This window comes from Phytophthora ramorum (genome assembly GCF_020800215.1).
Source record: "Phytophthora ramorum isolate Pr-102 chromosome Unknown Phyram_PR-102_s0004, whole genome shotgun sequence".
NCBI classification, from domain to species: domain Eukaryota; phylum Oomycota; class Peronosporomycetes; order Peronosporales; family Peronosporaceae; genus Phytophthora; species Phytophthora ramorum.
In genome coordinates, this window is record NW_027150650.1 from 1,558,029 (window position 1) to 1,584,544 (window position 26,516).

General features: G+C 50.5%; 3 protein-coding genes across 3 annotated transcripts; 1 reads left to right on the plus strand and 2 right to left on the minus strand.

Annotated features, from left to right (window-relative positions):
* Positions 1–6,837: 6,837 nt before the first annotated feature.
* KRP23_5110 (uncharacterized protein) lies at positions 6,838–7,656 on the minus strand (the record flags this gene model as incomplete). The annotated part of the gene is made up of 1 exon (XM_067890146.1): positions 6,838–7,656. The coding sequence occupies one exon, from the start codon at positions 7,654–7,656 to the stop codon at positions 6,838–6,840; it is 819 nt and encodes a 272-aa protein (XP_067746714.1).
* Positions 7,657–11,029: 3,373 nt separating this feature from the next.
* KRP23_5111 (uncharacterized protein) lies at positions 11,030–11,338 on the minus strand (the record flags this gene model as incomplete). The annotated part of the gene is made up of 1 exon (XM_067890147.1): positions 11,030–11,338. One exon carries the CDS (start codon positions 11,336–11,338, stop codon positions 11,030–11,032), a length of 309 nt encoding a protein of 102 aa, XP_067746715.1.
* A 1,298-nt stretch (positions 11,339–12,636) lies between these two features.
* KRP23_5112 (uncharacterized protein) lies at positions 12,637–13,005 on the plus strand (the record flags this gene model as incomplete). Its single annotated transcript, XM_067890148.1, has 1 exon — positions 12,637–13,005. One exon carries the CDS (start codon positions 12,637–12,639, stop codon positions 13,003–13,005), a length of 369 nt encoding a protein of 122 aa, XP_067746716.1.
* Between the last annotated feature and the right edge of the window lie 13,511 nt (positions 13,006–26,516).

A 26,516-nucleotide genomic window follows, 5' to 3' on the forward strand; every position in this document is an offset into this window, starting at 1 on the left:
TCCCCCAGCATATTGATCACATCTATGGATCGGCAAACAACGCGTGTCAGGTATAAAAAAACTATGATCTCTACTTTTTTTTTGTATTTTCTTTTCCCTTGACTGACCAATAAAATTGGTGGAATGAGTGCTCTGCAAGGTTGGCTCTCCAGTTTGGCCGCATTGCCAATAAATGGCCGTATTTAATCTTGTCGTTTCTATGAATGTCAGTACCCACTGTGGTCATGAATATCGAGGTGGTACAGAAATAGATCCACTGTTATAACTAATATTTTCGGCTTTACAAAAAAACAAACAAAGGAATATGAAAGGGGGCGAGAAACCAAGTGGAAAATGAGACTTGGCATTCAGTGCTGACAGCTCAGACGTTAAAGCTTGAAGGCCCTTCGGAAGCAGGGTTATCGCGAATTCGAGTCCCCTCGATGCCGGTAATGCTCCGCACTAAATGGTAAGTCTTGGTCAAATTTTGATTGTGTCTAATTACAGTACTAGCATCATTATCTTACTCTTTGTACTACGGCAGAACACACACAATCATGTGGCTCCGCTCTAACCGAAACACGCGTCGCTGCCACACACTTGGCGGATATCATCGTCGCAGTCTTGGCAGACGTCATTAGCGCGGTCATGGCAGGTGTTGCTCCAGTCTTGGCACGATTGGCTCTATTTGGTTTGAGGCAGATACAGCTTCCTCCAGCCTGACATGGGTCAATAGATGTCCCGCTTGCACTTCGTAGATTTTTTCGGTCTCGCTGGCAGTTTCAGGATCTTGTTCCCGACTATTGGTTCGACGAAGTGATTTTATTTGGGTCAAATGCTGCGCAGGTCAAGTCTTGTGCAACTCGCTATTGAGGTCAACTAATGGTAAAAAAAATATCACGGCAAGCAGACAATTATATTACTCAATCACTACACATTGAAATCGAAACTATTTATATGACGCTTCCCGTGCAAAATATCAGCATTATATATAAATTGGAGTGAATCTTGCTTATAGTGTTGACAGTGTAATCTAATGTGGCAGTGAAAGCGAGCAAAAGGTGGTATATGGGGGGGGGGGCATCCCATGTGCTGCTGTACCATCCTAGTTGCTGCTGTAGCATCAAACATATGCAAGCTTCACCCTTTCAATCTTACCCAAAATCCCCAGGACCCGACAACAAGCTCCACTTCAACGTTCCTGTCTGGCACCATGGCTCCGCAGTTTTGACCTCAACGATATCCTCTCCGACTCCGTCCCTTCCAATTTCTCTCTCTACGAAGGCACTGATATTTGCGACGTATCATCGGGAGATACCGAAATCATACCAAGGAAGCCCTCACGCTCTGATTCACTCGAGTGGTGGTCTTCAAGTTGAAGATCGTGAAGTGGGCGACAGTTTTGTGCTTCCTGATGATATTGAAGCTGTTTCAGGCTCAAACTTGGTTGTTTACGACGGACTTCCTACGCGTTTTACCATAGAGGGTTCACCAAGAACTATCGCTGCAGCGCCAATCGACGGACCTACTACTTGGTGAAGCTGTACGTGTCTCGACAGGGATTCGTTCAAGGGACGCACAAATCTGATTGTGTTCCAGGTATGCGTCAAATGCCAAGTGAACCGCTACCTACTTACGTAAATTGGAGGCAACAGATGCTGCTGGCTACGATAACATCGGCGTCCGCGATGTGACTTTGACCCCGATGGAAGTGTGGCAGATTATGCGGGATCGGTGTTACAGCGACGACAACGTCGTCGTCCATGGTGCAATCAAAAATCAGATTATATGTCGACTATACAAGACCAGAAGGAACCATTTCGGTGGTGCATTTTCGAACGACTTGGGATGGAGCCTTCATGCGACGTCAAGCACAGCCTAGGGCTCAAGTTCTTTAGCTTCCACTTCACCTATTACGAAGATGAAGTTTGGCATCGTGTGATGGGATGGGTGCATTCACAGCTGACAGATAGACAAGATGAAATAGCATCAATGCTGCATTTTCATCGACGCGATCTACCGATGTGTATCAACCCAATTCTATCAATTGGTCATTGTGATGATGTATGACCTTATTTCGGGGCTCTACCTCCTGTGTGGTATGTACTGACATCTGAAAAGATGACACAAGTTTATGAACACCTCGTGCGCTACATCTGAGTCGCGTCTAAAACGTAGCTTGATCCCGCCCGCATTACCCGTGATTTCGATTTTGCTACGATCAAGGCAGTCAAGAACTAGTTTTGAGATTCTAGAATTGTGATCTGCCTGTTCCACTTCAAGCATGCCTTGCGACGGAAAATACTTAAGCTTAAAATCACCGAAGCTGAAACAGGTCTCGCCATGCACGACGGATGTATTGACCGACTAACGGTGATTCGTCGGTGCGATATTGTTTTTCGTGGAATTCCTGATATACGACGCATGAATAAACGCGACTGTGGTGACCAAACTATCGCGTATTCAAGAGCCAACTGGAACAAATTTTGGACGTATTTCTAGAATACGTGCATCAAGAAATTTGTACAGGAATGGTAGAATGTGAACAGCCTAAATGAAGATATCGTCAACCGGACTAACAATTCGCTTGAGCGGTACAATCGTACGCTCAATGACGCCTTTTCTATACCTCATCTCGATACGATTCAATTCACCAGTGTCATCGAAGAGCAGAGTCGAGAAAATACTAGGCTTATTCTGTGATATTTACAACCGGAGAGCTAGTGCCCCGACCCATAACGAACCTCAGCAAGCGCCACGTTTTGAGTCTGACTTAGATTTGGATGTTGATTTGGATCTGGATGACTCTAATGACGAAGATTCGGACAATGATTTGGTGAGGTCGATGACACCAGAGTACTGGATGGTATATTAGATGCTATATCTTAATTTTTGAGGAATCCGTAGTACCCATTTTATATTACTTCTCTGGCCCGGAAAAGAATTACCACTTCATCAAACGAATCGTAGCTATAAAACTAATAATCGTATCAATACTGCGAGACCCTTATTCGCTAGCACAAGAGATGCTACCTACTATTCTATGTTCTGTCACCAAAACCTACGCCCGGAGTGGAGAGCATGTTTGCCACATTCAAGTTTTTTTCGCAGTGCTCTGGTTTAGACGACTTAGCACAAATTAAAGATAGTACCGTGAAGTGCTCGAAACACCTGTTCAGGACAATCTGACACCTGCTTCGATTAACGCTTCCAGCGAATGTAATTGGCAATCGCAAAAAAACAGGTTTTTACTGATTAAATTGATATGTGCCAATTCACCGTTCGGACAGACCACATTTTAGCCAGTCATACAGGACTCAGTTTTATGCCTACGATATGTTAGATAACAAACTATGAATTTAGCAAATTGAAGTGCACAACATAGAAGATGGTGAATGACAATATCTATGATTATCGCATCACACGTCAGTGATGTTGGTGAAGAGCTTGGCGTCAGTCCTCGCCTTTTTCGAGAGTGTGATAGATTGTAATCGTTGTGTCCATGATGCTTACTCACTATTTACAAGACGATATGAAGAGTCAGGAAACAATGACCAAGCGTTTCCGCCGTAGTAGCCTTGAACGCGCGAACTGCAGCTGTAGTGAGCTGGTCGATGATGTAGGTTTTGCTGTTGGTACTGAAAGAACTGAGTAAAATTGAAAAATCCCTAGTCCAACACATTCATGTCAGGCGACGGTAGAGGTTGACATTTCATCTTGAGTTGCCAGCCATTTTTTTTGGTTGCCGCAGCAATCTCTTGATCATTTATTAGGAGGTGGGGGACGGCATTATCTTGTTGAACATATACTACTCGGCGTTTGCCACCTACATCATTTACATTAGTATAATATCAGTAATATTACTTCCAACAGCATCTATATGGTAAACAAATATACCTGACCACTAGCCGCGAATGGCAGGAAACACATTCTCCTAGAACATCTTCATGTAAACGGCCCGTGTCATGTTCACACACTTCGTAAAGATGGTACCCTTGGGTCGATTCAAGGAGGCCGAAGTGCTACCGTCTGCTCAACGATTGACCATATTCTAATTTGCCATTGAACTGGCATTTCAGATTACTGTCATAGCGTGGCCGAGCTACAGCAGCTAAAACCATCACCTGACCTATATATCGCATATTTGGCGACGATGTGTGAGGGGCTGGCTTATTAGCAGTCAAGTAAAACGTGTTCGTAGCCCGGTACATATTGAACCATTTCTCGTCAATATGAACGGTGTCATACATGTGATGTAGTCGATGTAATCTCCTACCTATTGCATATAACAAAACCCACAGACGTTTTTAGATCCGAATTGAAGTACTATTTAAATTAGTACTCTTACCAATAGGTTGCTCGAAGTGCGAACGACTAGCGCTTTCTTTTGTGCGCTTCTGTCAGGGTTGGCTTGACACAGACTGTAACGCACTCTACAAAATCCTTGCAACTGTAACGCAGAAGAGTCGTTGGTATGATGGGACATAGCCCTCAGGGACTGACGCCGTCAATGGGGGGGGGGGGGGGGGGGGGGGGCAAGATGCATGCAACGCGCTCCGCAATATATGCGGACACCGTTTGGACAGGGGGACGACCATGTCAGTCCTAGGAGCTTCGTTTTGAAGGATGTCACCGCTTGCTGTCGACAGCATCCTAACTTTGCCGCCGCTGCCCCACGCTTCAACCGGCCATTGATCTATCTCTCGGCGAGACACAGCGCAATGGCTGTGGGGATTTCTTCAGGGGTGACGGGGGTGCCTGTGTTTCTTCCCATTGGGTGCCTTCCAAAACCGGTATGAGATTCTTTAATAAAGTTTTTTTATAGCATGTTTAATGAGCGAAACCGTCGCATTAATAACCCACTGATCCGCCGTGCTGCAAAACGACAACCAAAACCGATTTAAACCGTATATTCTGTCCTGAGGTTAGAGTCGCACTTTCGATCAGCTGACTTACTTTCAGTATAGACCTCGACTAGGACATTTTGTCGCGGGACAGAATCTAGAACGATGATGTGCTACCTTTCAAGCGCTCGCACCCTGACCCGGCAACCCCGGCTTCATGGCGCGCGGCATGCAATTGTTAATATCTCTCGCGTCGCGCAGTAGCCACGATGAACACCATGATCATGATGCTAGCTCTCTGTGCCGCATCACTGTTCCCAAATCGCAGAAGACGAACTGTGCTGCTTCGCGATCTTCGTAGACGCCTTCACGACGAGATTTGTCGCGCAGAGTGGTTCGCATGCGCCACTACGTCACTCTGCACTGCTTGAAAGACCCGCGCGACGCATCCTGGATGGACACGTGGTTGCGAGGCACCGACGAGAATCTCATCACAACCACGAGTTGGTGCCGGTAGGCTCTGATCGAAAGGTGGGGATATATCTATGATATGACTAATTCTTGTGTGTTGTTATATGCGTAGGCGGTCATTTTGCATGCTGGTGCAGCGTTTCAAGGCGTTCTACAGCCTCCCGATATACAGACCAAAAGGGGGACGGCCCAGAAGGCTGCAAGAGCACCATCAAGTGCTGGGTTTACTACTCGCTTTCTACGTAGGGTCCATGCAGCGCACATCGCTGAGTAAAGAGTTCGGAGTGCCGCCATCCACACTAGCCCGTGTGTTGAACACCGCTGAGACAATATTGTCCCGAGCTCCACACCATTTCGGACCGGCTCGTATTGTGTGGTCTTCGCCGGAGCGACAAAAAGCTCGTGGCGCTACGGCATCCGCTCATTCAGTTTACGTGGAGTTTCTTGGACGGGAAGAACCTTCGAGTACGCTAGCATCGACCGCCATCTAGAAAAGGAACATTACGCTGACTGTCTGTGTGTGTCTTGTGGTGACTAGGTGCAGCAGCTCTCCAATCCAGACGTCCAGAACGCCCACTACAACGGGTGGTTGCACAGCGTCTACGTTACCGGGACGTCGTGCTTCAGCACCGACAGGCTCATCGTCTGGGCGAAGCACAACTACCCCGGTAGCTGGAACGACGGCGACACTAGCCTGGATTTCCGTCGCAAGCTCGCCGATCCGATGTTGAACCCAGATTCAAGCTACGGCATCGTAGCAGACAGTGCTTCCCCGTGCGGCCAAGACATGACCGGGAAGGTGATGACACCTCTTAAGGACGGCGATTTTGGGCGGTTGGTTCCCTCTGTTCGCAGCGCCGCTAAGACTATGTCAGCGGCAATCACTTTCGTCCGTCAGCCCGCCGAGTGGGGCATGGGGTCGATTGAGAAGGTGTATCATCGGCTCCTGCTCCCTCTTCCCTTCGACATCGAAAAGAGGCACATCCGGTTGGATAACCTCTTCCGCATGACCAACTTCAGAGTGCGCACCGTCTGTATTAACGAGATACGGACCACCCACGTGCACGGCCCCGAAGACAACGAGTAGACGGTGCTTGCTTGTACTCTTTGACCGATCCACCCTTCTGGTAATTCCGCTCAGGCTTCTATTCGGTGATGAATGCTATAGTCGTAAGAAAGTCTACGTCGAAAGTGAAACACACGTTATTTAGCTCGATTCATATCATTGTAATGCAGGCGTGTTCAAGCTAGCTAGTTCTGCGCACACTCGAGTGCCTTTGCGATTCTAACTCGAGCTCACCGACAGCGCTGAGGTGCTGGACACCGACCCTCGGTGAAATCGTAGCCCGTGCTGGGTCAGAACACTACTGCGGCGGCTGAGACCCACGTTGAAGGGCGCTGACGAGCAACATCAACTGCTCGTATCGCTCGCGAGCCTCTGCATGATCCCTATCCAATCTCTTCTCGTAGCGAAAGCGATTCTCTGCGGAAACGGCAATCTCTTTCTTGTTTTTCTCCTCTCGAAGCGTTCTGATCAGTTCCATTAAGCCCTGGCTTTGTCGCGGCGAATAGATTCTCTCTCATCCTGTTCTTGACGCTCAGCTGCCAACCGCGTCTCTCGGCCCTCTCGATGCCGGCGATCCTCGGTCTTAGACCGGCGATCGGTCTCCTCGTGCATGAAAATGAGAATCTGCATCATATCGCCACCCGCCGATGACTGTCTGGCCTCCACCTCGTCCTTCTTCTTCCGAATCTGCTCAATGTGTTTGCGGGCCCGCGCGCGTTTGTTACACGGGTAGGTTGCGCCGGTCGTTGAACTTTCGGTTGCGTCTCGTTTGCTCCCCGTAGCTGAAACTCTACTGTTCATTTCGTTCATGTTGTCGCGCAACACTCGAAGATCGGAGCCCCCGAGGCGATTGCTGGTGGTGTTCTTTTTGGAATGGCGCTGCATCTCCTGTGTGTCCTGGGCGACGCGCATAGGGTCACGATTAAGCGCTTGACACCCGCGCAATGTCGCCTCCGCTCCAGCCCCAGCGACAGGAGTGACGACTGCAGTAATCGCTGTCTGAGAGCCTGCTGTGACGTCCAAAACGCCGGAAGCTCGCGGGGCGCTGGCAGCCTCTGCATCCAAGTCAGTGGGTCTTCCTGTATCTACTGGAGTACCGCCGACGTCCCCTCTGATCGAAGGCGAGAGAGACTCGGTGCTCTCAGGTGCGTTCTCCTCCTCACCCTCGGACCATACATCGGTCCCAATAGAGGTGTCGAAATTACCCTGTCTCGTCATCACGGTCCCGACGTTGAAACTCGACACGTCCTGTGAGTCATCCGGCTCGCCCTGCTCATACTCAGTGAGGTCGTCCATCAAGCGCTGGCTGTCCTCCTCGTCTTCGTTGTCGTCTTCACTCTCCGAGCCTCGGGTGGCTGGATCTTCGTTGTTATCCTCTTCTTCACCCTTGTGGGAGCGGTCCCCCGACGCATTGTCCTCTGCTTCTGCTACCTCTTGGAGCAAGTGAACATCGTCTTGACCGCAGTCGAAGCCGTCGTGAAACGTGTGAGCCCCACCCTTGAGCTCTATTGTTCGCTGGACCTCTTGGGCTAACGCTATGGGCCGCAGCTTGGCAGGGACATCTCCGTTGATACCTGTTGGCTTGGCCTTTCCGTACAAGCTAAGAAGCTTTCGCCGGAGCGAGTCGTAGTCTCTTTCCAGCCAGCTCGTCGCCCGGCGCTGGTTATACACGGCGGCGGCGGACTCCCACATATTACGCCCGATGGGCTTGTACTTGTCCGCCATCGCACAGAGCAGTATCTGCTCGTCTAACCCGTAGTCATGGTAGCCCGCTCGTCGACCATGCTTAATCGCCCGAACACACGCCAACATCGAGTAAGTACAGTACCAAGGGTTGCCCACGCGTTGCATATTCCTAACTCGGCTCATGGTTTCGATGCAGTGAGTTCCTTGACGCTGGCTCGGAAGGAGAGGGGGAATTTTGGAATGACTTCACGTGCAGAGAGAAACTGAACAGGCGGGTCAAATATCTTTGTTTCACTATATATTTTCAAATACAGCACTTATAGTAGGAACGGGTTCAACCCCACGACATGCAATACGAATCCAGCTCGGGTAGTTACTCAACTACATGCAGCTCCCGGAGCGAGACGGGCGGCTTCACAGCGGCAGGGGGGTGTCAGGCAGGTGTTGCAGATCAGCCCCACCAGCCACAGCAACAGAGATACCAGAGTTGGTCTCCGTACGAGACGGCCACCTCCTCTCCGGGGATTACATCTCGGACGGTGACAGCTACGACCGTCAGCGTCTCTCCGGTCTGGGCCTCATGGAATGTTGCAGCAGGGTTGCAGGCATGATTCAGCATGCGGAGCTTACCGCCCTGCTCCAGCGCGTCGATGTCCACGTATTTGTTGCCCGTGCTTCTTGTTCTTAGGTGCATGCGATAGCCCTCGTTGACCGGTGCGTTCCGAAAAGGGGGACCCAGAAGCTACACGTGACCCAGGTACTGGCCAAGTACCTCGCCGGCTGGAATAGCTGCAGTAGCAACGAGTCCACGCATCCCGGACTGGGTGTTCCTGCAGAGAGAGAGAGAGCGAAGGATGCTCAGTCAGTGAGTTCCCACACTTACTCCCAAAAACACAGTTGGTGTCCGTACAAAATCGCCCATTCTTGGCGTTTATGCACGTGATGGCATTGCAGCGCTCCGAGCATCCACAACCAGCACCTCCTCGACCACCAATTGGTTGCTTGGGGAACTTCCACTTGATCGGGTTGTACTGGGACGTCAACAAGTTCACATCAGCGGCCAGTCTTGGTGCACCCAGTTGTTGGTGTTCTATCCGTGCATAGTGCCGTCAACCACGGCAAACCCTGGAGAACTTGCCACAGAACTGGTTTCCAACGGCCGGCCAGTACGAGGCATGGACACGATGAGCGCCAGCGCCTCGGAATCGTACGCGTCAGATTCGTAGGCCCCCGCAAACCATCGTGGCGCCCGCGGACGGGGGCGCACTTCACCGTCATCGAGTGTACGAGTGGTTTCCGGGTGAGCCAACGGAGTTATTGCCGGCGAAGTTTGCGAGGGGGCCGGCCTTGGGTCCAAGGTGCCACCGTCGAGGTCTGCGAGGCCGTGCGCTGCAGCGATCGGGATGCAGGCGTTGCAGGACGAATGGTCGCATGGGGAGAAGACGGATTGGTCTCCGTCGTTGCGCTTGAGTCTGCAACCGTGTTGCTCCTATCCAGGCGAGACAGCTCAAAGTCGCTCAGCGACTTCACTTGCATAGTTGCCGCCTCGACAACTAGAAGATGCGAAACACGTCGACCTGACCGCAGCCACGGGAGCAGAGAAGTGTCTTTGGGTGGAGTGGCCGTGAGCTTGCGCCGCTTGGCGTCTTTCGCTTTTTCGGTATTCGTACCAGCGAATTCAGCGACGACTGATGACAGAGAGCACTTCGTGCGAAAGCCAAGTCGAGGGCTACGCAGATATAAACCTGGTCAGTGCTTTAGTACGAACGGGACGCCGGTGGCGGGCTACATACCTCCAGACATCAGCGTGCACGAGGCCTACCTCGCCGGAGCCTGCTTGTGCAGGATGCAAGCGAGGACGCGCCGTCCACGTCTGCCTGGACCGCTCTCAGGGCGGCGTCGTACTGCTTGGAGAAATGGACAACATCATGACCTCGACCTGCAACAGGCGAGACGACACCACACATGAGAAAAACAGAATTCCTCGCCGGTCCCCCGTGGAACAGGACGCGCCTTCCAGATCACGTACTATACAGCGGGGTACTTCTCTCCCGGGGCGCAGATTTCGAACTGAGCGAGTTGGATACCCGAGAGCACTTCGCGCGCGAACTTCGCGCCTCGCAGCCCCTGAAGATCTCGCACCTTCAAATTGAATGTCAGCGGCTCGTTAAGGGTAGTAAGCTCAACACATAGTGAAACACTGTCAACGTTTAATCGGCTGCAAGTTCAGGGTCCGTGATAAACGGCGATAAACGCCGTTTATAAATTTTTTTGTGAGACCACTTTTTGGTCTCACCAAACAAATTATTTTTAAGCACATTTTTAATGGCGGTTTGAATGACCCCTTCCCTAGTCATTAAACGATTTTATGGGGGTTATGGAAGGCACCCATTGGACGCCTTCCATAGCCGGTATAAAAACGTTTAATAATCTGACCAAGAAGTCATTAAACCGGTCATTAAACTTGGTGATCAAACTGAATTGTTTGGTGAGACCGAAAAGTGGTCTGACCAAACAACTATTTGGTTCGGTTTTATCTCGTTTTATGACACCCTAAATTAGCAACCTCACCAAACTAATGTCTTGAACTCACTATGCCATCAGATACTACCTCCAAGTAGAAAGGTTCGTTTGAACTTCAATTCAAACGATCTTGAAGGGGGGCAGGGAGCGCTTTCGCGCACACCAGCCCGGCATTCCCATTTGAAGAATCGTCGCCGACTGCGCAAGTCGACTTGATGTCGCAGGTAACTGTGTATGCGCTTGATCTAAGTGTGTGTACTGATTATTGGTTACATGTCTAGGTGGCCGCTCTCTAGCTCCTTCACAGTAGCCGAAGCGTTCGTCCGGAAAGTGCTCTCTATCTCGCGTGTGACCTCCGCTGTTCGCTAACACCAGTCGTGCTTCACGTATGCAAAGATACTATGGTGAAAAGATGTGCTGCTGTCATCGGGGGTGCGGGTGGGCCTCCACGCCCAGAAGGTCACGACAAGCGCCTCAAGATGACGCCGCCGAGTTCTTCAGGAGCGACATCGTTCTTGCAGCTGCGTTCTGGCCCTGTCGTACGCCATCCGCTCATCATCGAGGCTGCCACGATGCAAGTGGATTCACTCAGCAGCTTCGTGCTAGCTCCGGTGGATCCATGCGAGTCGTGCTTCGATTCCAATGGCATGGTGAAGCTGCACGACACGCCGATGACCCCTACATCCACTTCACCGGCTTCATCTCGCACAGCGTCACTATCACCGCAGTCCCAGCCGTCGACCGTTCCGTCGAGCTCCCAGTCGACCATTGTGTCGCTGTGTTCGCCAGTCTCCGAGTCGTCAACTCGGAGGTCGAGTCGGGGCTATTGGACGCCACGACCCGCTCCGCTGTCGAGCGCGTCGACACCATCTGCATCTGCTGTCGGCAGCTAAGGTAGCCGTCCGCCTGTACATCTTCTGGTTCTGTCCCCAAGCGTCCATGGGTCGACCCAGGAAGCCTCGACCACGCCTACGTCACCGACACCACCATTGCTGTTGAATTCGGTAACCCGCCTGCCATCGTCTGGGCTCTCACCCCCTGTTACGTCTCGTCCGCGCACCCGCGGTGTCCGAATGCCCATCGACCACGCCATGTTTCGAGGGCGAGACATACCTGCATGGTTCCCCGAATGCTTCGAATCAGATGGGTATGATTCGGATACCGTAGAGATATTGTTGCGCTGCCCTGAGAAGAATTCTGGCGTGTGCCCCGAGGAGTCCGTCGCCTCTCTCGCGACTTCGTCCATGCTGGAAGGTTGGATTCCCGAAGGGTGGTCAAGCTTATTCAAGACCAGCTGAACCCGAGTTGCTGGAAGTTCCCATTAGTTTCCATTGGGATTCGCGGTGGGGCCTGGTGCGAGCAGCGCTGCCGGGCCGCGACATGTCTGAATGCTCAAGAGAGCCGCTTCTGCACGGAGAAGGACTGTATTTTCGGTGGCCTGTGTGGTAAATCGCTCCCGGAGAGCAAGGCCCTCTGTATCGCGCGGAGCACTCAAACTGGAAGGCGGGGCATCGTGGGGTGATCATTCCAGCCGGAGAGGCGATCGGCCAATACGTTGGTCACGTTCAGCTCTTTGGGTCACCGTGCCAAAATGGCCCCCCTAACGACGGCTTCCAGATGCATTTAAAAACGCGGACCACAGGGGGCACGTCGGCATTGACGCCCCCGAAGTCGGAACCGACGGAGCGCAGACCCAAACTGCTCAGACGCCTGCTTTATCCAGCACAAGGACGGCTCGATCGCCGTCAGAGTTCACCCCTCAACGACCTGGGGCCGCGACGGTGTCCTCTGCAGCAAATACATCTACCGCGCGTGCTCCTTGCTCCGCAGGGTAACCCAGGGCAAGTCGTCGTGACCCCCTCGACACCGTCATGACACTAGACGGTCGTATCTTACAGAGAGATCCGGCTAGAGTCCAGGCAGATGCCATCGAGCTCGAAGCTCATCCCTCGCTCGACATCGGTACTAACTGACTTGGACGGCGAGACATCAGGGTGATGAGAGACAACCTGGCCACCATGAGCGAGTCAGGCACCAATGCCAACGGCAAGAGATACCCCGTCAGCGATGCAACACCGTCCTACGGGAAGAACAAAGCGTATCCGAGCAAAGGCTTGGCTAGAGGAGCTCAAACGCGACATTGAAGCACTGGGCAAGGAGCAGTTTTCAACTGGTGCAGACATGATGCAGATGCTCGTCTTCTTCCAGAAGGATAGCGACAGGCGGGCCGACGCCGAGGAGAGACACCGGAGAGGAGAAAGGGAGGAGCGTCGAGAGGCCGACCGATTGGAACTCGAAGAGAGCGAACGCATTCGCCTCGAACTGGCTGAGGCAGCCGAGCGCAGACGCGAACATGACAGCAAAGAGGCGAGGGAGGTTCGCGGGGCGCAGCGTCGCAGCGAGGCTGCGCTGGCAATAGACCGAGAGGAGAATTGACGTCGATATGAAGAGCGCTTAGCGATGGATAGAGCAGAGGCGCGTGAGCGCCACGAGCAGTTGTTGTTTCTGCTGGCAAAGCCCCACAAAAATTGAAATCACGAACATCCAACAAGCTGCACTGCAAGCAAAAGTAAAACCTTGTAATTCATGCGTTATTCTCTTTCCAGTAGACGAACGTCGTGCGGATCTGACTAACCTCCACTATGCGGACACGGTAGTTAGCTAGTCTGAACAGGTTGTCCAGGCGCTGCCTTCGCTTATTGACGTCGTAAGGCAGAGGTTGCAGAAGCCGGTGGTAAACTTTCTCCACCGAGCCCATGCCCCACTTGATCGTCTGGCGTACAGACGTGATCGCACCTGACATGAGTTGCGCAGCGGGGCGGACCGACGGCACCAAGCGAGGTCTCCCTCCTTCAAGGGGGTCATGATACGACCCACCATGTCCGCACCGCATGGAAAGGCGCTGTCAGCAATGATGTCAAACCGCGGGTGCGGGTTGCACTCCGGGTCCAGCAAAATCTCTCGGAACTGAAGGCTGGTGTCAGCGTCATTCCAACTTCCCGGGCAGTTGTCCTTGCTCCAGACGATGAGACCGTCAGCGGAGAAGCACAACGTTCCCGTGACGTACACGGCATGCAGCCAGCCATTATAGTGCGCATTCTGGATATCTCCTTGCGGAGGTTTCTGCACCTGCAACGGTAATAGATAGCGTAAGGACGTCATTGCAGCAGCTAGATCACATACCCGGAAGTTCTTGCCATCAATGAACCCCCACGTAAACGGGAGTAGGGGCTCACGTGCCGCTGTCAGCCTGGCTAAGGCCTTCTGCCTCTTAAGGGTAGGCCACACAATCCTGGCGGGGGCGTACCCCTTCAAGGCTTCCGTCAATGCATCCTCCGCCGCGTTCAGGATGCGACTCAGCGTCGAGTGCGGGACGCCGAACATCGAACCGAGTGATGAATAGTCCATGGAGTCTACATAGAACGCCAGAAGAATGCCCAGCACCTGGTGGTGCTGCTGGAGCTTCCGAGGTCGACCACCTTTCGGCCGATAGCCTGGGATAGAGTAAAGACACGATTTTTGTCCTTATATACGTGTCCAGAATAATGGCTCATACGTTTTGTCATATATACTTTTCACATGGGACACCGGATAAAAAAAGAAAAACAGGTTTCGGTCGTCTTTTTCGGAGCGTCCAATCCAATCGTGATAAATGCTGACCAAGGAGTCATTAAATCGGGCATAAAACTCGGAGTGATAAAACTTTTTATACCGGCTATGGAAGACGTTCATTGGGATGTGACTGGCTCCCATTTAATCCTCGTGCGAGATCAGTTTAGTGCAAACAGATCCTATTAAATATCATGATTTTGACCTATAGAATACTGTGAGGTTTTATAAAAAAAAAAAACTGTTATTTATTTTCCAGACCGGAGAAGTATACAAAATCGACTAAACGTTTTCGGTGTTTAAAACTGACTTGGTTTTACTATACTCAATGTTTGGCTAACAATTATAAAATAGTCGGTTGCTGAAGCTAATCGTGAACGTATGTGCCCAGGTAATGGTCCCATCGATCGCCTGCGAAACGACTTAGTGACTGAAACTCTGCGGTGGATAATGTCCGCTCATTTCAGTTAGCCTGATCCATCCGAGATGCTCACCCCTAAGAGTGGGACGAGCAGCCCAAGCTCTTGGATATGTCTCAGATATGACGGAGGATTTGCACACGATACTTATCTCAAGTTGTCGAGCTCCCCTACAGATATGGGATTTGAACCCCCGACTACCCGATAGACCACGGCTTATCCGAGCAGTCATATTCATAATTTGAACGGGCGTTACTACCGAACAGAAAAATTACCCACACAAAAATGCGACGTGGGCACAAGTGTTAAAGCAATATCTGGATGTCATCCTGTTCCGACTCCGACTCAGAAAAGATGAGCTCGTCGCCCGAAGATAGTTCACTAATTAGACTATCTATAAGACAAAGTTTTTCAAAAACGAAAGGTATGTCTTGGAGTTCGGCCATTTCGTCATCTGACGGCTCTCATCCTGGTAGAGGTGCAAGAATATGAGCGCGACGAAACCCGTTCTTGATGGTTGAGGCTGAAAGTACCGCCTGGATCGAACAAACCCAACCGCATATCCTTGAACGCGTATGAACAGCAAATTTGAGCGATTGTGTAGATCCAGCGTGCGCCCATAGTTGTCCTCGCAGAATATTTACCCACTAATTCCGAAGGCGTGACTTGAAGGGCCTGTCCCAGGCTATATCAGCTGACTGACAAGTTGCGATGTACGATGGAGGTACACGCATTAGGTGAAAGTTTATCGATGTTACAATTTCCTGAACCACCGGAGTCCAATGACACAAAATATCGTCAACTACCAGGATAGATGGCTTCCACAGACACTGGCGCAAGCCAATCATAGTCTTCAGCCACTACATCGATACATTATCATTCTACCATGCAGGTGGTTTCACATAGAGTTGCATGTATGCATGATTTGTTGTGCCTCTTTCTAAACATAAATTCCGAAGCCGCGTCGTTTGTCTCAATTTGTTTGATCGGCGTCTGACACAGTAGAATGGCTAGGCTTCAACACTAAAAAGGAGGATACTTTGTCCTTCAGAGTCGCCTAGAAGTGTTGCTGTCACACTCTTTTCATCTTTTCCGCCGTAACGCACTCATATCATTTTGACACATCGCGCGTTGACAGAGATCTTAGACAAATACTAAAAAAAAGAGACACTTTTTCATATATCAGTTCAGAATTCATATTCCAATACATATCAGCCACATTGCAACAGTATATTACCGGTTTGATCTGCATTGACAGACCTCAACAACATCGAAAAGATTTTTCTACCCTTACTTTTTTTTACATCAATCGAATCTATGCAGTTTCCTAATCACGATTAAGGGTGTATAGCTGTTGGATACGCAGTAGTTTTCCCAGAAACTGTCTTCAAATATCTCTCAGATTACGTTCTTGTCATTAGGATTATCGCCAGTATGCTCATAAATCGGGGTGTCAAACGTGAGACTTCCAAATAAAGTACCCAATCAGATTACGTATCTATCCTATTTTCAACCAATCAGAAACACCTGACTGACCTACACCAGTCGGGCTCGTAGAGAAATTACTCTGCCCACGGGACTACGACGGGACTACGATGTTTGGAATTCCATTCCGCAAGATCAGAACCAAGATGGAGCTCTATCGATGCATTGGATCACAATTTTATGAATCATACTATTCAGGAAGTTATAATATTTTATAGGTAGCATGCCTAATCATCGCAGCTCTCATTGTCGCTGTGCTCGCTTGAACAGCTTCCGGATGCTTCCCCAATGTAGTCAGTAAGATAGCCGATAACGCATGTGTGCTTTTGTAGATCAACTAGGTTTGAACGAGCTTTATCGATGCAGCCTTGCACCGTAGTTAAGCTCACATAGTTGAACACCGTATCTAGACGCGAACGGATCTCTGAAAACGTTGCCTTTGCCGTGTACTGCCTGCCCACCCACCCCTTTATGTTTGCTCATACGAACTCTATCGGTTGAAGGTCCCAGTGATGGGGTGGGGTGAATACAACTTCGTGACCGGCATCTAAAGCTTTACTAACAAGCACAGAAACTACGTCTCGCTTGATGTGCTCTTCCAGCCTGCTCCATAGCACCGCGTTTAAATCAATATCTGAGTAACCGATGGCATAACGCGACGATACCTCCCGGAGTACTCGCTTAGCACGTGTCTTCTTCATACAACTTATGGGCATGAGGTAGTGATATTTGCATTGTCCATCACTGTTATGCAGTTCGCAAACCTCCGCTTTCGCAAACAATCGATGAGCGTGCCCATCCATTTCACGAAGTACTCGTGGTTGAACATGGCGTGGTAATCTTTTGTTTGTTTCCCACCCTAAAAAATATCGACAGTAGATGGGTCGGTCATGGTCACAATCAGGTAGTGTTAGATATTTATCGATGATGGCAGCAATAAAATACAGTCGGCGCCCCTAGTGTTTCGCCTTGACGATGGCAGGGTCGGTTGGATCATACAACGAGTGCTCGTGTCGTGAATAATTGTGGTGGAGGTAGCTTTCATCAAGATAAATAGTGACGCGATTGTCTGTTTCCTCTTTTGTCATCAGTGCTACGTATTTTGTCGCACTAAACCACGTTATCGGGCGACATAGCGTAAGCTGATCCTGGTTTCTTGCCCCTCTTGTAGCCATTCCGCTTCACATAGCGCTGAACCGTTCGAATAGCAGCGTTGACATCGTCATTAGACTATTAGAAAGCCTTTCTCCACGAGATGACCCAACACGTCCTTGGCCACCGTTCGAGTTTGCGTATTGCCACGCTGCCAGATAAACGACCATACTGCTGTCTCTATCGCTAGACTGTTTGGGATTCGATAAAGTTTTCTAGTCGATTCGCCGAGGGAATCACGACGCGCACAGCTCCATGTGGAACGAAATCAGACCACACTTGATGAACAGCGTCTTGAGAGCGGCTCAGCAAGGGAGCAACCTTCACAGCAACAGGCTCTTTCTTACGTAGCTTGACTGCCCCTGAACGCGGAATCGATGAGACAGCAATTATGTCAAGCCGCTATTCTTTTGTCAATGCTCTTCTTCGCTCATTTTCAACTAAGATTGTAATGGGTCTGCTTAGACCCACTACTTTAGCCTGCACGTGTGCACACGTGTAGGAGGAAGCGTTGGAGTATTTAACTTAGACTCAGTATACTGAAACCTAAAAAAAGGAACTGAACGATAGTTTTGGTGCCAAATGAGAACTGTATTGAATGTTAACTGGGTTTCCTCCTAAGATTGGTATTTCTATTGAGGGATTTTGCCACCGGTTGGCTGGCGGAATCGCTATCTAATGAATGACTCTGATTGGTAGAAAGGTATTACTTCTACCAGTCATATGCCTTTTGCTATGAATGTGGACCACCCTGTGGAGTGGTCACCTGAATGTATTCCTTAGTGCATGTTGCACTAAGGTAGGAGGTGAACCGAATGTGTAGCCCCGCTACATTAAGGTCTACCTTCAACAGCTTCTTTTTCGGGGGCAGGGCATTTACTACTCCCCTCGACCATGAACCGCTGGCTCCGCTTCTTGGGATGTTAACAGATATTGTGTTCGCTGGGCGATTGTGCAGAGCATGTCACTTTGCGTTTGAAGCGTGTACAGCCTTGCAGAGACACATCTGCAAGAGCCGCGGTTCCGCACAGATTAGACAAATGTGCGTAAACGTCTGCGGGTGATACTTGACGTGGTCATCGAAAACGTGCACGACAGTCCAGATGGGGTTTGACGTCTTGTCCGGAGTGTAATAACCTACCGCCGCTGGGATGTTTTCCTAAAGGAGCGGTGGTTTTAACCATGTCCGATTGAGCAAGGTCGATCACTGTAATCTGACTAGACGCAGAGATTCCAGAGAGGCTACTCGGAGTCAACTCCTGTGAAGCGTCGGCGTTGCTGTAAATGGTGCTAACGCAGGTGGGGCTACAGAAGCTGTATAAACATTGAGTTAGTAAGCACACCTATCTGGCTTATCTGGTTAGTCGTACCGTTTTAATAGATCTGCACATATTACAGAGGTCATTGCTGCATAGGTGATGCCCCTGTCGCCGTATATACAACAACAGAACGTCTTGTCCACGTTTTCAAAGCAGCAGTCGATCTTGGCGCACTTCATCGTTAGGATTGAGGATACGAAAATCTAAGAATGAGAGCGGGGTGAGTGTTGGCTTTCGCCGAAAAACCACCGTTGCATGCGGCCATCAAAGATCCATAGGCTGTCCAGGCATTCTTGGAATGAGTAAAGCTATTAGTACTAACAATTCGAAATTGTACAACTAAAACGTTTAGTTCTACTAAAGCCTAAGCCATGGCATAATATGCTTAGTCCTAATAGTTTAGCACTGCTATTAGTACTAACAAACTAACGGGGAGACTACTATCAATCCCTAGTGACGACGAGGAAACCCGTGCTGCCAGTGCCACGAACCACTGAAGTCTTCAATAGCAAGATCTTCAGCTGGTTCTGCACCCTTTAGACGTAGCATAGTTGAGGCGGGGACGCCATACATCCGCAACAAGTTCATCCATTGTACTATCGCAGCTTCGACTTCGAGGTGCAGGGTTGTAGCAATTTCAGGTGCTTGTACATACTTCATGCCCACCACGGTTGCATTCTTACAGCGCTCTTGAAGTACGGGCAACTCCTTCCGCGACTAGTGGACTAATTTACGCTGTGTTCTTTTGCATCGTCAGATCAGTTAGGGTAAAAAAAATGCAGTGTCTCCGCTATTTTATTGCAGCTATTGAAATGAAGAATCACCTCCAACTTGTGCCGGTTCGTGAAGCTGATACGCCTGTGCTTCAGGTTTTTGCGACCGCTCCTGATAAGTCGTTTTCGCCCTCGGGGCTTCGTCATCACAGCCAACGTTAACGCCAACGCCCCCATTCAAAGAATGCGGTACGCCTTCTGTTCCTCATTGAATATATTACTGAGCACATAAGATACAACGGCACAGCAATCGTTGGTTTCTGATTGGCTGTTTGGATTGCCAATAGTGGCTGGCAGCCAGTGAGCACAGAAGGAATACGGTACTAAAGTTTTGAGAATAAATCGACGATATTTAAACATCCACCTTTCAAATTTTGTATTATCGTTAGATGATAAAATATTTCATTTTGGAGTGATATCACTCGTGGCGAATTGCAGTCTTTGTTTGGGTCAAATACATGATTAATTTAATCTGACGTCGACCCAAAGGCGAGTTGCGACTTGACTTGTGTGTGGCGGAGCGGGATCACAAAAATCGATGATGCCATCCAACTTACGCCCGGTACGCCCGGACTGCCGACTATCGGAGGGGGTACTCCGTTGATCAGGCGTGATCAGAAAACCTTGTAGTCACCTTGTGCACCCGACGGCGGGGCCGGTTACGTTCTTTCGGTGTTCACTTGAAAAACGTCAGTGGGTGACCAAGGCGGAACGGTGGAGCTGGACTGCTCCTTCCGGGGAATGGGTGAGTGGCGGCCACGAGGGTATTCTTCACGCTGTCGTCAGTTGTCTGTGATCGGGTTTTGGGACAAGTCGATCATGTGGGGGGTATTCTTTGGAGTATGCTGCTATAGCCATTTCCGTTGCTTGCCGCCTTTTTTGGCGAGATCTTGAGTTGAGATGAGAGAATGCGATCGCCCCCTAGTCAAGCCATTGTGGAGAAGTGGGCCCAGGGAAGGCGGTGAGATGGCGCCGGCTGCGATTGAAAGGAAAAGCAGATGGCCCGGATCGACGGGAAGTGACAAGGCACGTAAATTCCGCGACAAAGACGGAGCGGATCCGGGCGACGACGGTTGGTCGGGTCTATGAACCCGATTCACGAACCCGATCTTCGACCCGATCGAGCAACGTGGCGGACCCGATTCAGCAACTCGACAGACCCTGATTTTGGAATCTAGAAGGAATCAGGTCGGCAGGGATGGGTAAGCACGACATAAGTAGGGGTAGGGGTAGAATAGAAGGATTGGCAAGCTTCAAGGAAGGAACGGATAGGATAGGACAACATAAGGCTCAGTCCCGAATTCTCTTTGTGATACGCAAGTGGATTTCCTTCGTGTCCAAAGACCAGCCAAGCGGCGACCGTGTAGAGCCCCGTAACGTGGCCCCGTCGTCTGCTCGCTGGATCGGTGTACTCACCCCCCAAGACCCGTGCCTAATAGGAGGGACACGTTAAATAATACCGTCCAGGCGCCGCCCGATAACCCGACGATGAAGACGAAGAACCGTGCTGGCCTGATAATGCCACACACAACAGAGGATACGCCGGCCTGATAACACCGTGCGACCGAGGATTAGGCGAGCGAGAAGGACGTCACAGCCAAGTGAGACGTCAAGAAGAGTGTCGCAGAGCGAGGACCATCCAGGCTGCGTCAGGAACGCTTCAGGCTCTATACAGCCTTGATCCGCACTCTTACCCTGAGATACGTTGCTCAAGTACCGGAGAAATAGCCCGACGCTAACGCGAATGGTTTGTGCGAGGACGACTTTGCAGGTTTCTGCGAGGACCCTACTCCACACTATCCAGGTGTATGTCGTGTCTTCGGTTGACTTGGCGAGTCCTTCGTCGGGTAGGCCAATGTAGTTCCTTCCCCGGAAAGTGTGGACGCCACTTGTGTCTTGCAAGGCAAATCAGAATCTCTTAACCCCCCCCCAGCCCGAGAGCCTGTATTAGACTCGATAACGCGAAACTCTTAGTGTTGGTTTTAGTATGGTGTATACATTTTTTAGTCAACGGGGGGTACGTCATGAGTGCAGAGCCATGATCTATAACAACAACAAAAAGGCTCGTTGTGTGCATGGGAAGAACCAGGTTGAATATTATTTCAAAGAGGTAGCTCAAATTCCCTCTATAAGTGATCAGAGGCAACCTGCCAAGCCACCAGTTTGCCGCCATTTGAGATTATCGCGTCGTGCTGGAAAGATGTCAGGTTTCCACAAGGTATCGGCTGAGTTAGTGCAGGAGGGCTGGACATCCAAGCGCCCTACCGGACTGGACGTGGATCACTCGTACTTCCGCCCAGGCAAGACGAAGAAGCACACGCGTGGAGTTAATTTCTTCGTGGGGGCTCAAGAGCTGATGGTGTACCTGGACAAGCTCGCCGTTGGTACGCATGAAACTGTTTGTGGATCACCTACTGCTCCTTCTGACATGCATGATGTTCTGGTAGATGAGATGCGCCAAGCGGCGAAGAAGAAGAAGGCCCCACGGAACGCGAAAGAGAAATCTCGTCGGCCAGCCCTAGGTATCCGCGTTTCCCACTTCTCGTGTCCGATACTCGTTAACCGTCGTCTTATATCGTGTACCGTACGTGTTGTACAGACCCTTCGTCATCACCCTTGGCGCCAGACCCAAGAAATACAGTGGGTGAGAATGAACGGACAGCGGATGAGGCACGGAAGGATCCTCCTGTGCAAGGTAATTCTATCAACGTTTGATATCGTGTCTAGTACACTCTGGTGGTTCCTGTGTATCATGTATTGGACAGAAGCCGGGTCTGCTAGCCGAACGGCAGTACGTAGTGTTTGTGCTTCGGTACGAACTGAGGATAACACGTCAACTTTCACCTCAAGCCCCACGGCAGTGACTTCAACTGGTACGAATCCTACGAATCCTAGCGTGCATGCAATCAATTTGGATACTCACATCTGCATACGCTTTGTAGCTGATGAAAATTATCAACATGAGTGACGCAATTTGACTGCTGAGTTTGCTGAAGTTGCAATCAGCCCAGAGACACAATGGCTCTGCCCCACGGCTCCTCATATTGACGATGACGAAGTGAGCTCCGAAGATTTCAGCGCTGAAGAAACGTCTCCCGTTCTCGAGTCTGAATCGGATGGACCTTCTGGTACGGATATCATGTACTTCCTCTGGGTGAAAATAATTGCAACGAAAAACAGGTGGCCTGATCTTTTTTTTCCTCATGGGCTCGCTTTGAGCCCGCTGATAGGCGGAATCGACGCCATTTGCTCTCAGCTTTTCGTACGTCTTTTGAGCGCCAAAAATATCCTTCAGACAAGAAAGTTACGAGCGAAAGTGTACGCATTGGGCATCCTCATTACCCCCCCCACCCCCACCCCCCCCCCCCCCCGCATGAGCGCCCGAACCACGCCATCCAAGCCAAACCTCACCGACAGAGAGCGAAAGGATGCTGTGATTTTTCTAAGAGGAGCCATGAGCCATGCTGCTGAGAAATTTAGTGTGGACATCAGCACCATTAGCCTAGTCTGTGGCCGGTTTAAATCGGCATTTGCCAGCGACGGGATCGCCGGCGTGGTTAGCAGGATGCTGGGGCCAGCCGGCCGCAAGAAGAAAGACCGGCAGGCGCTTTTAGCGCGCATCACCACCATTCCGTTTCGTCGGTGCATGACACAACAGTGTCTGGCAGATGAGCTAAGCGTAGCGCGCTCTGTGGTGCGGGACGCGATCGCGCAGGGCCAGCTCCTGCGCCACACCAACACCATCCACCCGCTCTTGACGAAGGAGAACAAGCATGCTCGAATTCGGCACGCTCTTCGCCACATGGTCCACGGATATGATGGCTCCCACTTTTCGCCCATGTACAACGTCGTGCATGTGGTTCAACGAGGACACGAACAAAAGGGTCTTCTACTTCCTGCCAGGGGAGACCGTGCCTCATCGCGAGCGTAAAAGCAAGCCATTCATCGGTAAGACAATTTTCCTGGCTGCAGTAGCTAGACTTAGGTAAACGGAACCTGCACAACTTGTCAATTTTGTTCATTCGCTGATATTTAATGTTATTATTGTGTGCAGATATGATGCAAATGGACAGGTTTTATTTGACTGGAAAATTGGCATCTGGGATTTTACGAAGCAAACAGAAGCGCAGCGCACCAGCAAGAACCGACTGGGAGGAACGATCGAGACGAAGAACTTGGATTCTGTCAATGGTAAAGTCTGCAAGCGCTACCTGCTTGAACATGTTATACCAGCAATCAAGGCCAAGTGGCCAATTTGTGAGAAAGGTATGCCAATCATCATCCAACAAGATAATTCTATACCTCACTGCAAACCCAATGATCCAGATATCCTCGCCGCTGGGCGTGCTGACGGATGGAACATTCAGCTCGAGTTTCAGCCAGCAAACTCTCCAGATATAATACCCTTGATTTGGGATACTTGTCTTCGATACAAGATCTCCAGTATCAAGAGGACTGCTACAACATCGACCAGCTCATTCGTGCGGTAAGGAAATCGTACGACGCATTCGAACATGAGAAGCTGGACAATATCTTTCTCACCTTGCAGAAGGTTTTCGAGTGTACAATGTGCACCGGTGGTTCGAACGAGTACAAGCTTCCTCACATCGGAAAGGACAAGCTGCGCTGTCAAAGAAAGCTCCCCCAATCGTCACCATGCGATTTAGAGGCATTTCGCTACGCTGCCGCCATTCTTCATGAAGGAGTCGTAATTGATGTGTACAGAGAGCCTTCCTTACTGTTGTACCTACGTAATACCATATTTTACTGCAATTCCTTTCAAGAGTCTTGGGACTGTGAATAGTACATTCTTGCAATAATTCCCGCCCGGAGGAAGTACTATACACGATACAGATACATGATTGGTCGATCTAACATGTACTGTTCTAGATATCAACGTCACCAAGCCTCGAGACGCTACCGAAAGCTACCATGTGCTTGATTCTGACGGAGAGAACGACGATGGCTTTGACGATGATGAGGACATGCTTGAGTTCATTGGACCTGATGAGCTTGACGACGAAGAGGAGACTGTGGCTCCGGATGTGCCGTTCGACGATGCGCTTCTTGCTGCTGTTGGCGGAATGGAGAATGTTACGGTCGAGAATCTAAGTCGTAAAGGAAGCTCTGCTGTTCTTGAAGAGATGGCCACTTCAAGGTGGCTTGCGCCCCTATCCCAAGAGCCGTATACGTTTATGGAAGGACCGTACGAGCCCCGGGCCAACAACGCTATGCGTGAGGATTATCCTGGACTCTTTGACGGGCAGTATGGACCTACGCAGGCAGCGATGGCTGCAGCTACGACGCCTGCTGGTGCAATTTTCTACTTTATGACTCCCGAGTTGTGGGATGACGTAGCGAGAGCTAGTGAAGACTACTTCGCGGAGAAGATTGACGAACGCGTGGACGGGCAGTACGAGAGACAAGTTGCACGAGAGCGGAAGAAACCTGGCTATCGACGTCAGACACGTGAGCAGATACGTGTCAAGCTGGAGTAGACACCACCCATCACCGGCAGAGACATGTGCATATTCATTGGGCTGCTGGTTGCAAGGACAATCTCCCCCAACAAGGAGAAGCTGCAGCACCACTGATGAGGGAGCACTTCCTCGTGGTTGCTTTGGGCGCTACATGGCGCGCGACCGCTTCGCTCACGTCTCTCGGAATCTTCACTTCAGTAGTAACACTGACCCCCGAGCGGCTACTGACCGCGCATGGAAACTGAGACCCATTATTGGAGTGCTCCAAAGCACTTTTCGATCCGGTTACCTGCCTCCCCGGTCATGGCTTTTGACGAGGCCATGTTCCCCTCAAGGTCATCGTTCAACAGGATGCGGGTGTATATGAAAGACAAACCGCACAACTATGGAACCAAGCTGCTGTTCCCAGACTGCCTATTTCATTCGGTAAGTACATGAGCGTGTCTTCGGACACGCTCATTTTTTTTTGAATCGATAAGTCCGTTATCATGTCTAATACCGAGTGCCCTCTGTGATATCGTGTACAATACAGGTTTGAAGTCTACTTGGGTAAGGCAGGCAATGCAGATGGAGTGGCGTTACGTGACGAGAGAACTGGTTCTATGTCCGTCGTCCGGAATCTGCGTGCTGCTTTGGCGATCATCCACTTCCGGAGAAGCGCCTGGTCGTTATAGATCGCTTCTATACGTCCGTGCCCCTCGCTCTGCAGTTGCTGACGATGGGGTACTAGCGTGGGGACCGTCCAGACTGATCGCAAAGGGCTCGCTGCTACAATCGTGCCTCAGAAGGATAAGAACAAGAGGAGGAAGAAGGAAAAGTCACGCCCGCGAGGAGTCGAACGCGGTCCTTCAAATATGCTGAGTCTCGCCTTGTTCTCGGAATAAAGACGACGAAGTGGTGGGACAACCGTCCAGTGTACTTTTTGTCACCGGCGGGAGCGTTGACCTGGATCGTATCGTCCGGCGTGCCAAGGGTGGAGTGCAAGAGGAAGTTGCCTGCCCGAGAGTCGTGAAAGACTATCAAACGTTCATGGGAGGCGTGGACGTACATGATCAGCTCCGACTGCAAAGGTGAGTACTATCGTGTCTGATCCAGATATCATGGAATCTAATCGTGTATTGTACAGATACTCTCTCCAACTCGCAGTTCGTTTCAAGAAATACTACAAGAGTCTCTTCCTCGGCTTCGTTGATCTAGCAATCATCAACGCCTTGATCGTATTCAATCGTGCCCGCGCTGCTGCGAACAAGACGATGCTCTCGCATGTCGCGTTCCTGAAGCAACTGCACCTCGAGCTCTGCCAAGTTAGTGTTGCTGACTGGGAGGAGCTGCTGCGTACACAAGGCCAGAATTTCACGCCGACGAAACAACGTATCAAGGTATCGAAGCACATGCTGGTCCTGACCGAGGACACGCGCAAGGGGGACGTGGACGGGAGCAAGAAAAGAAGGCAAGAGCCTGCAAAGTCTGCTCTCTCTTGAAGGAGAAGGTCACGGGTGGCGATACGTCCTTCCGGTGCAGCGAGTGCAAGCTGAAAAAGATCTACCAGAAGACCGGTGAGCACAAGGAGTCGCCTGTTTACCTTTGCAACAAGATAAAGCATTCATTTGACGGACAGGCCCGTACCTGCTTCGAGATTTGGCACACGTGCTGGTATAACGGCACCCTCAAGCCAAAGCGAGGCAAGCGCAAGCTTCGAGTCCGCGTCAC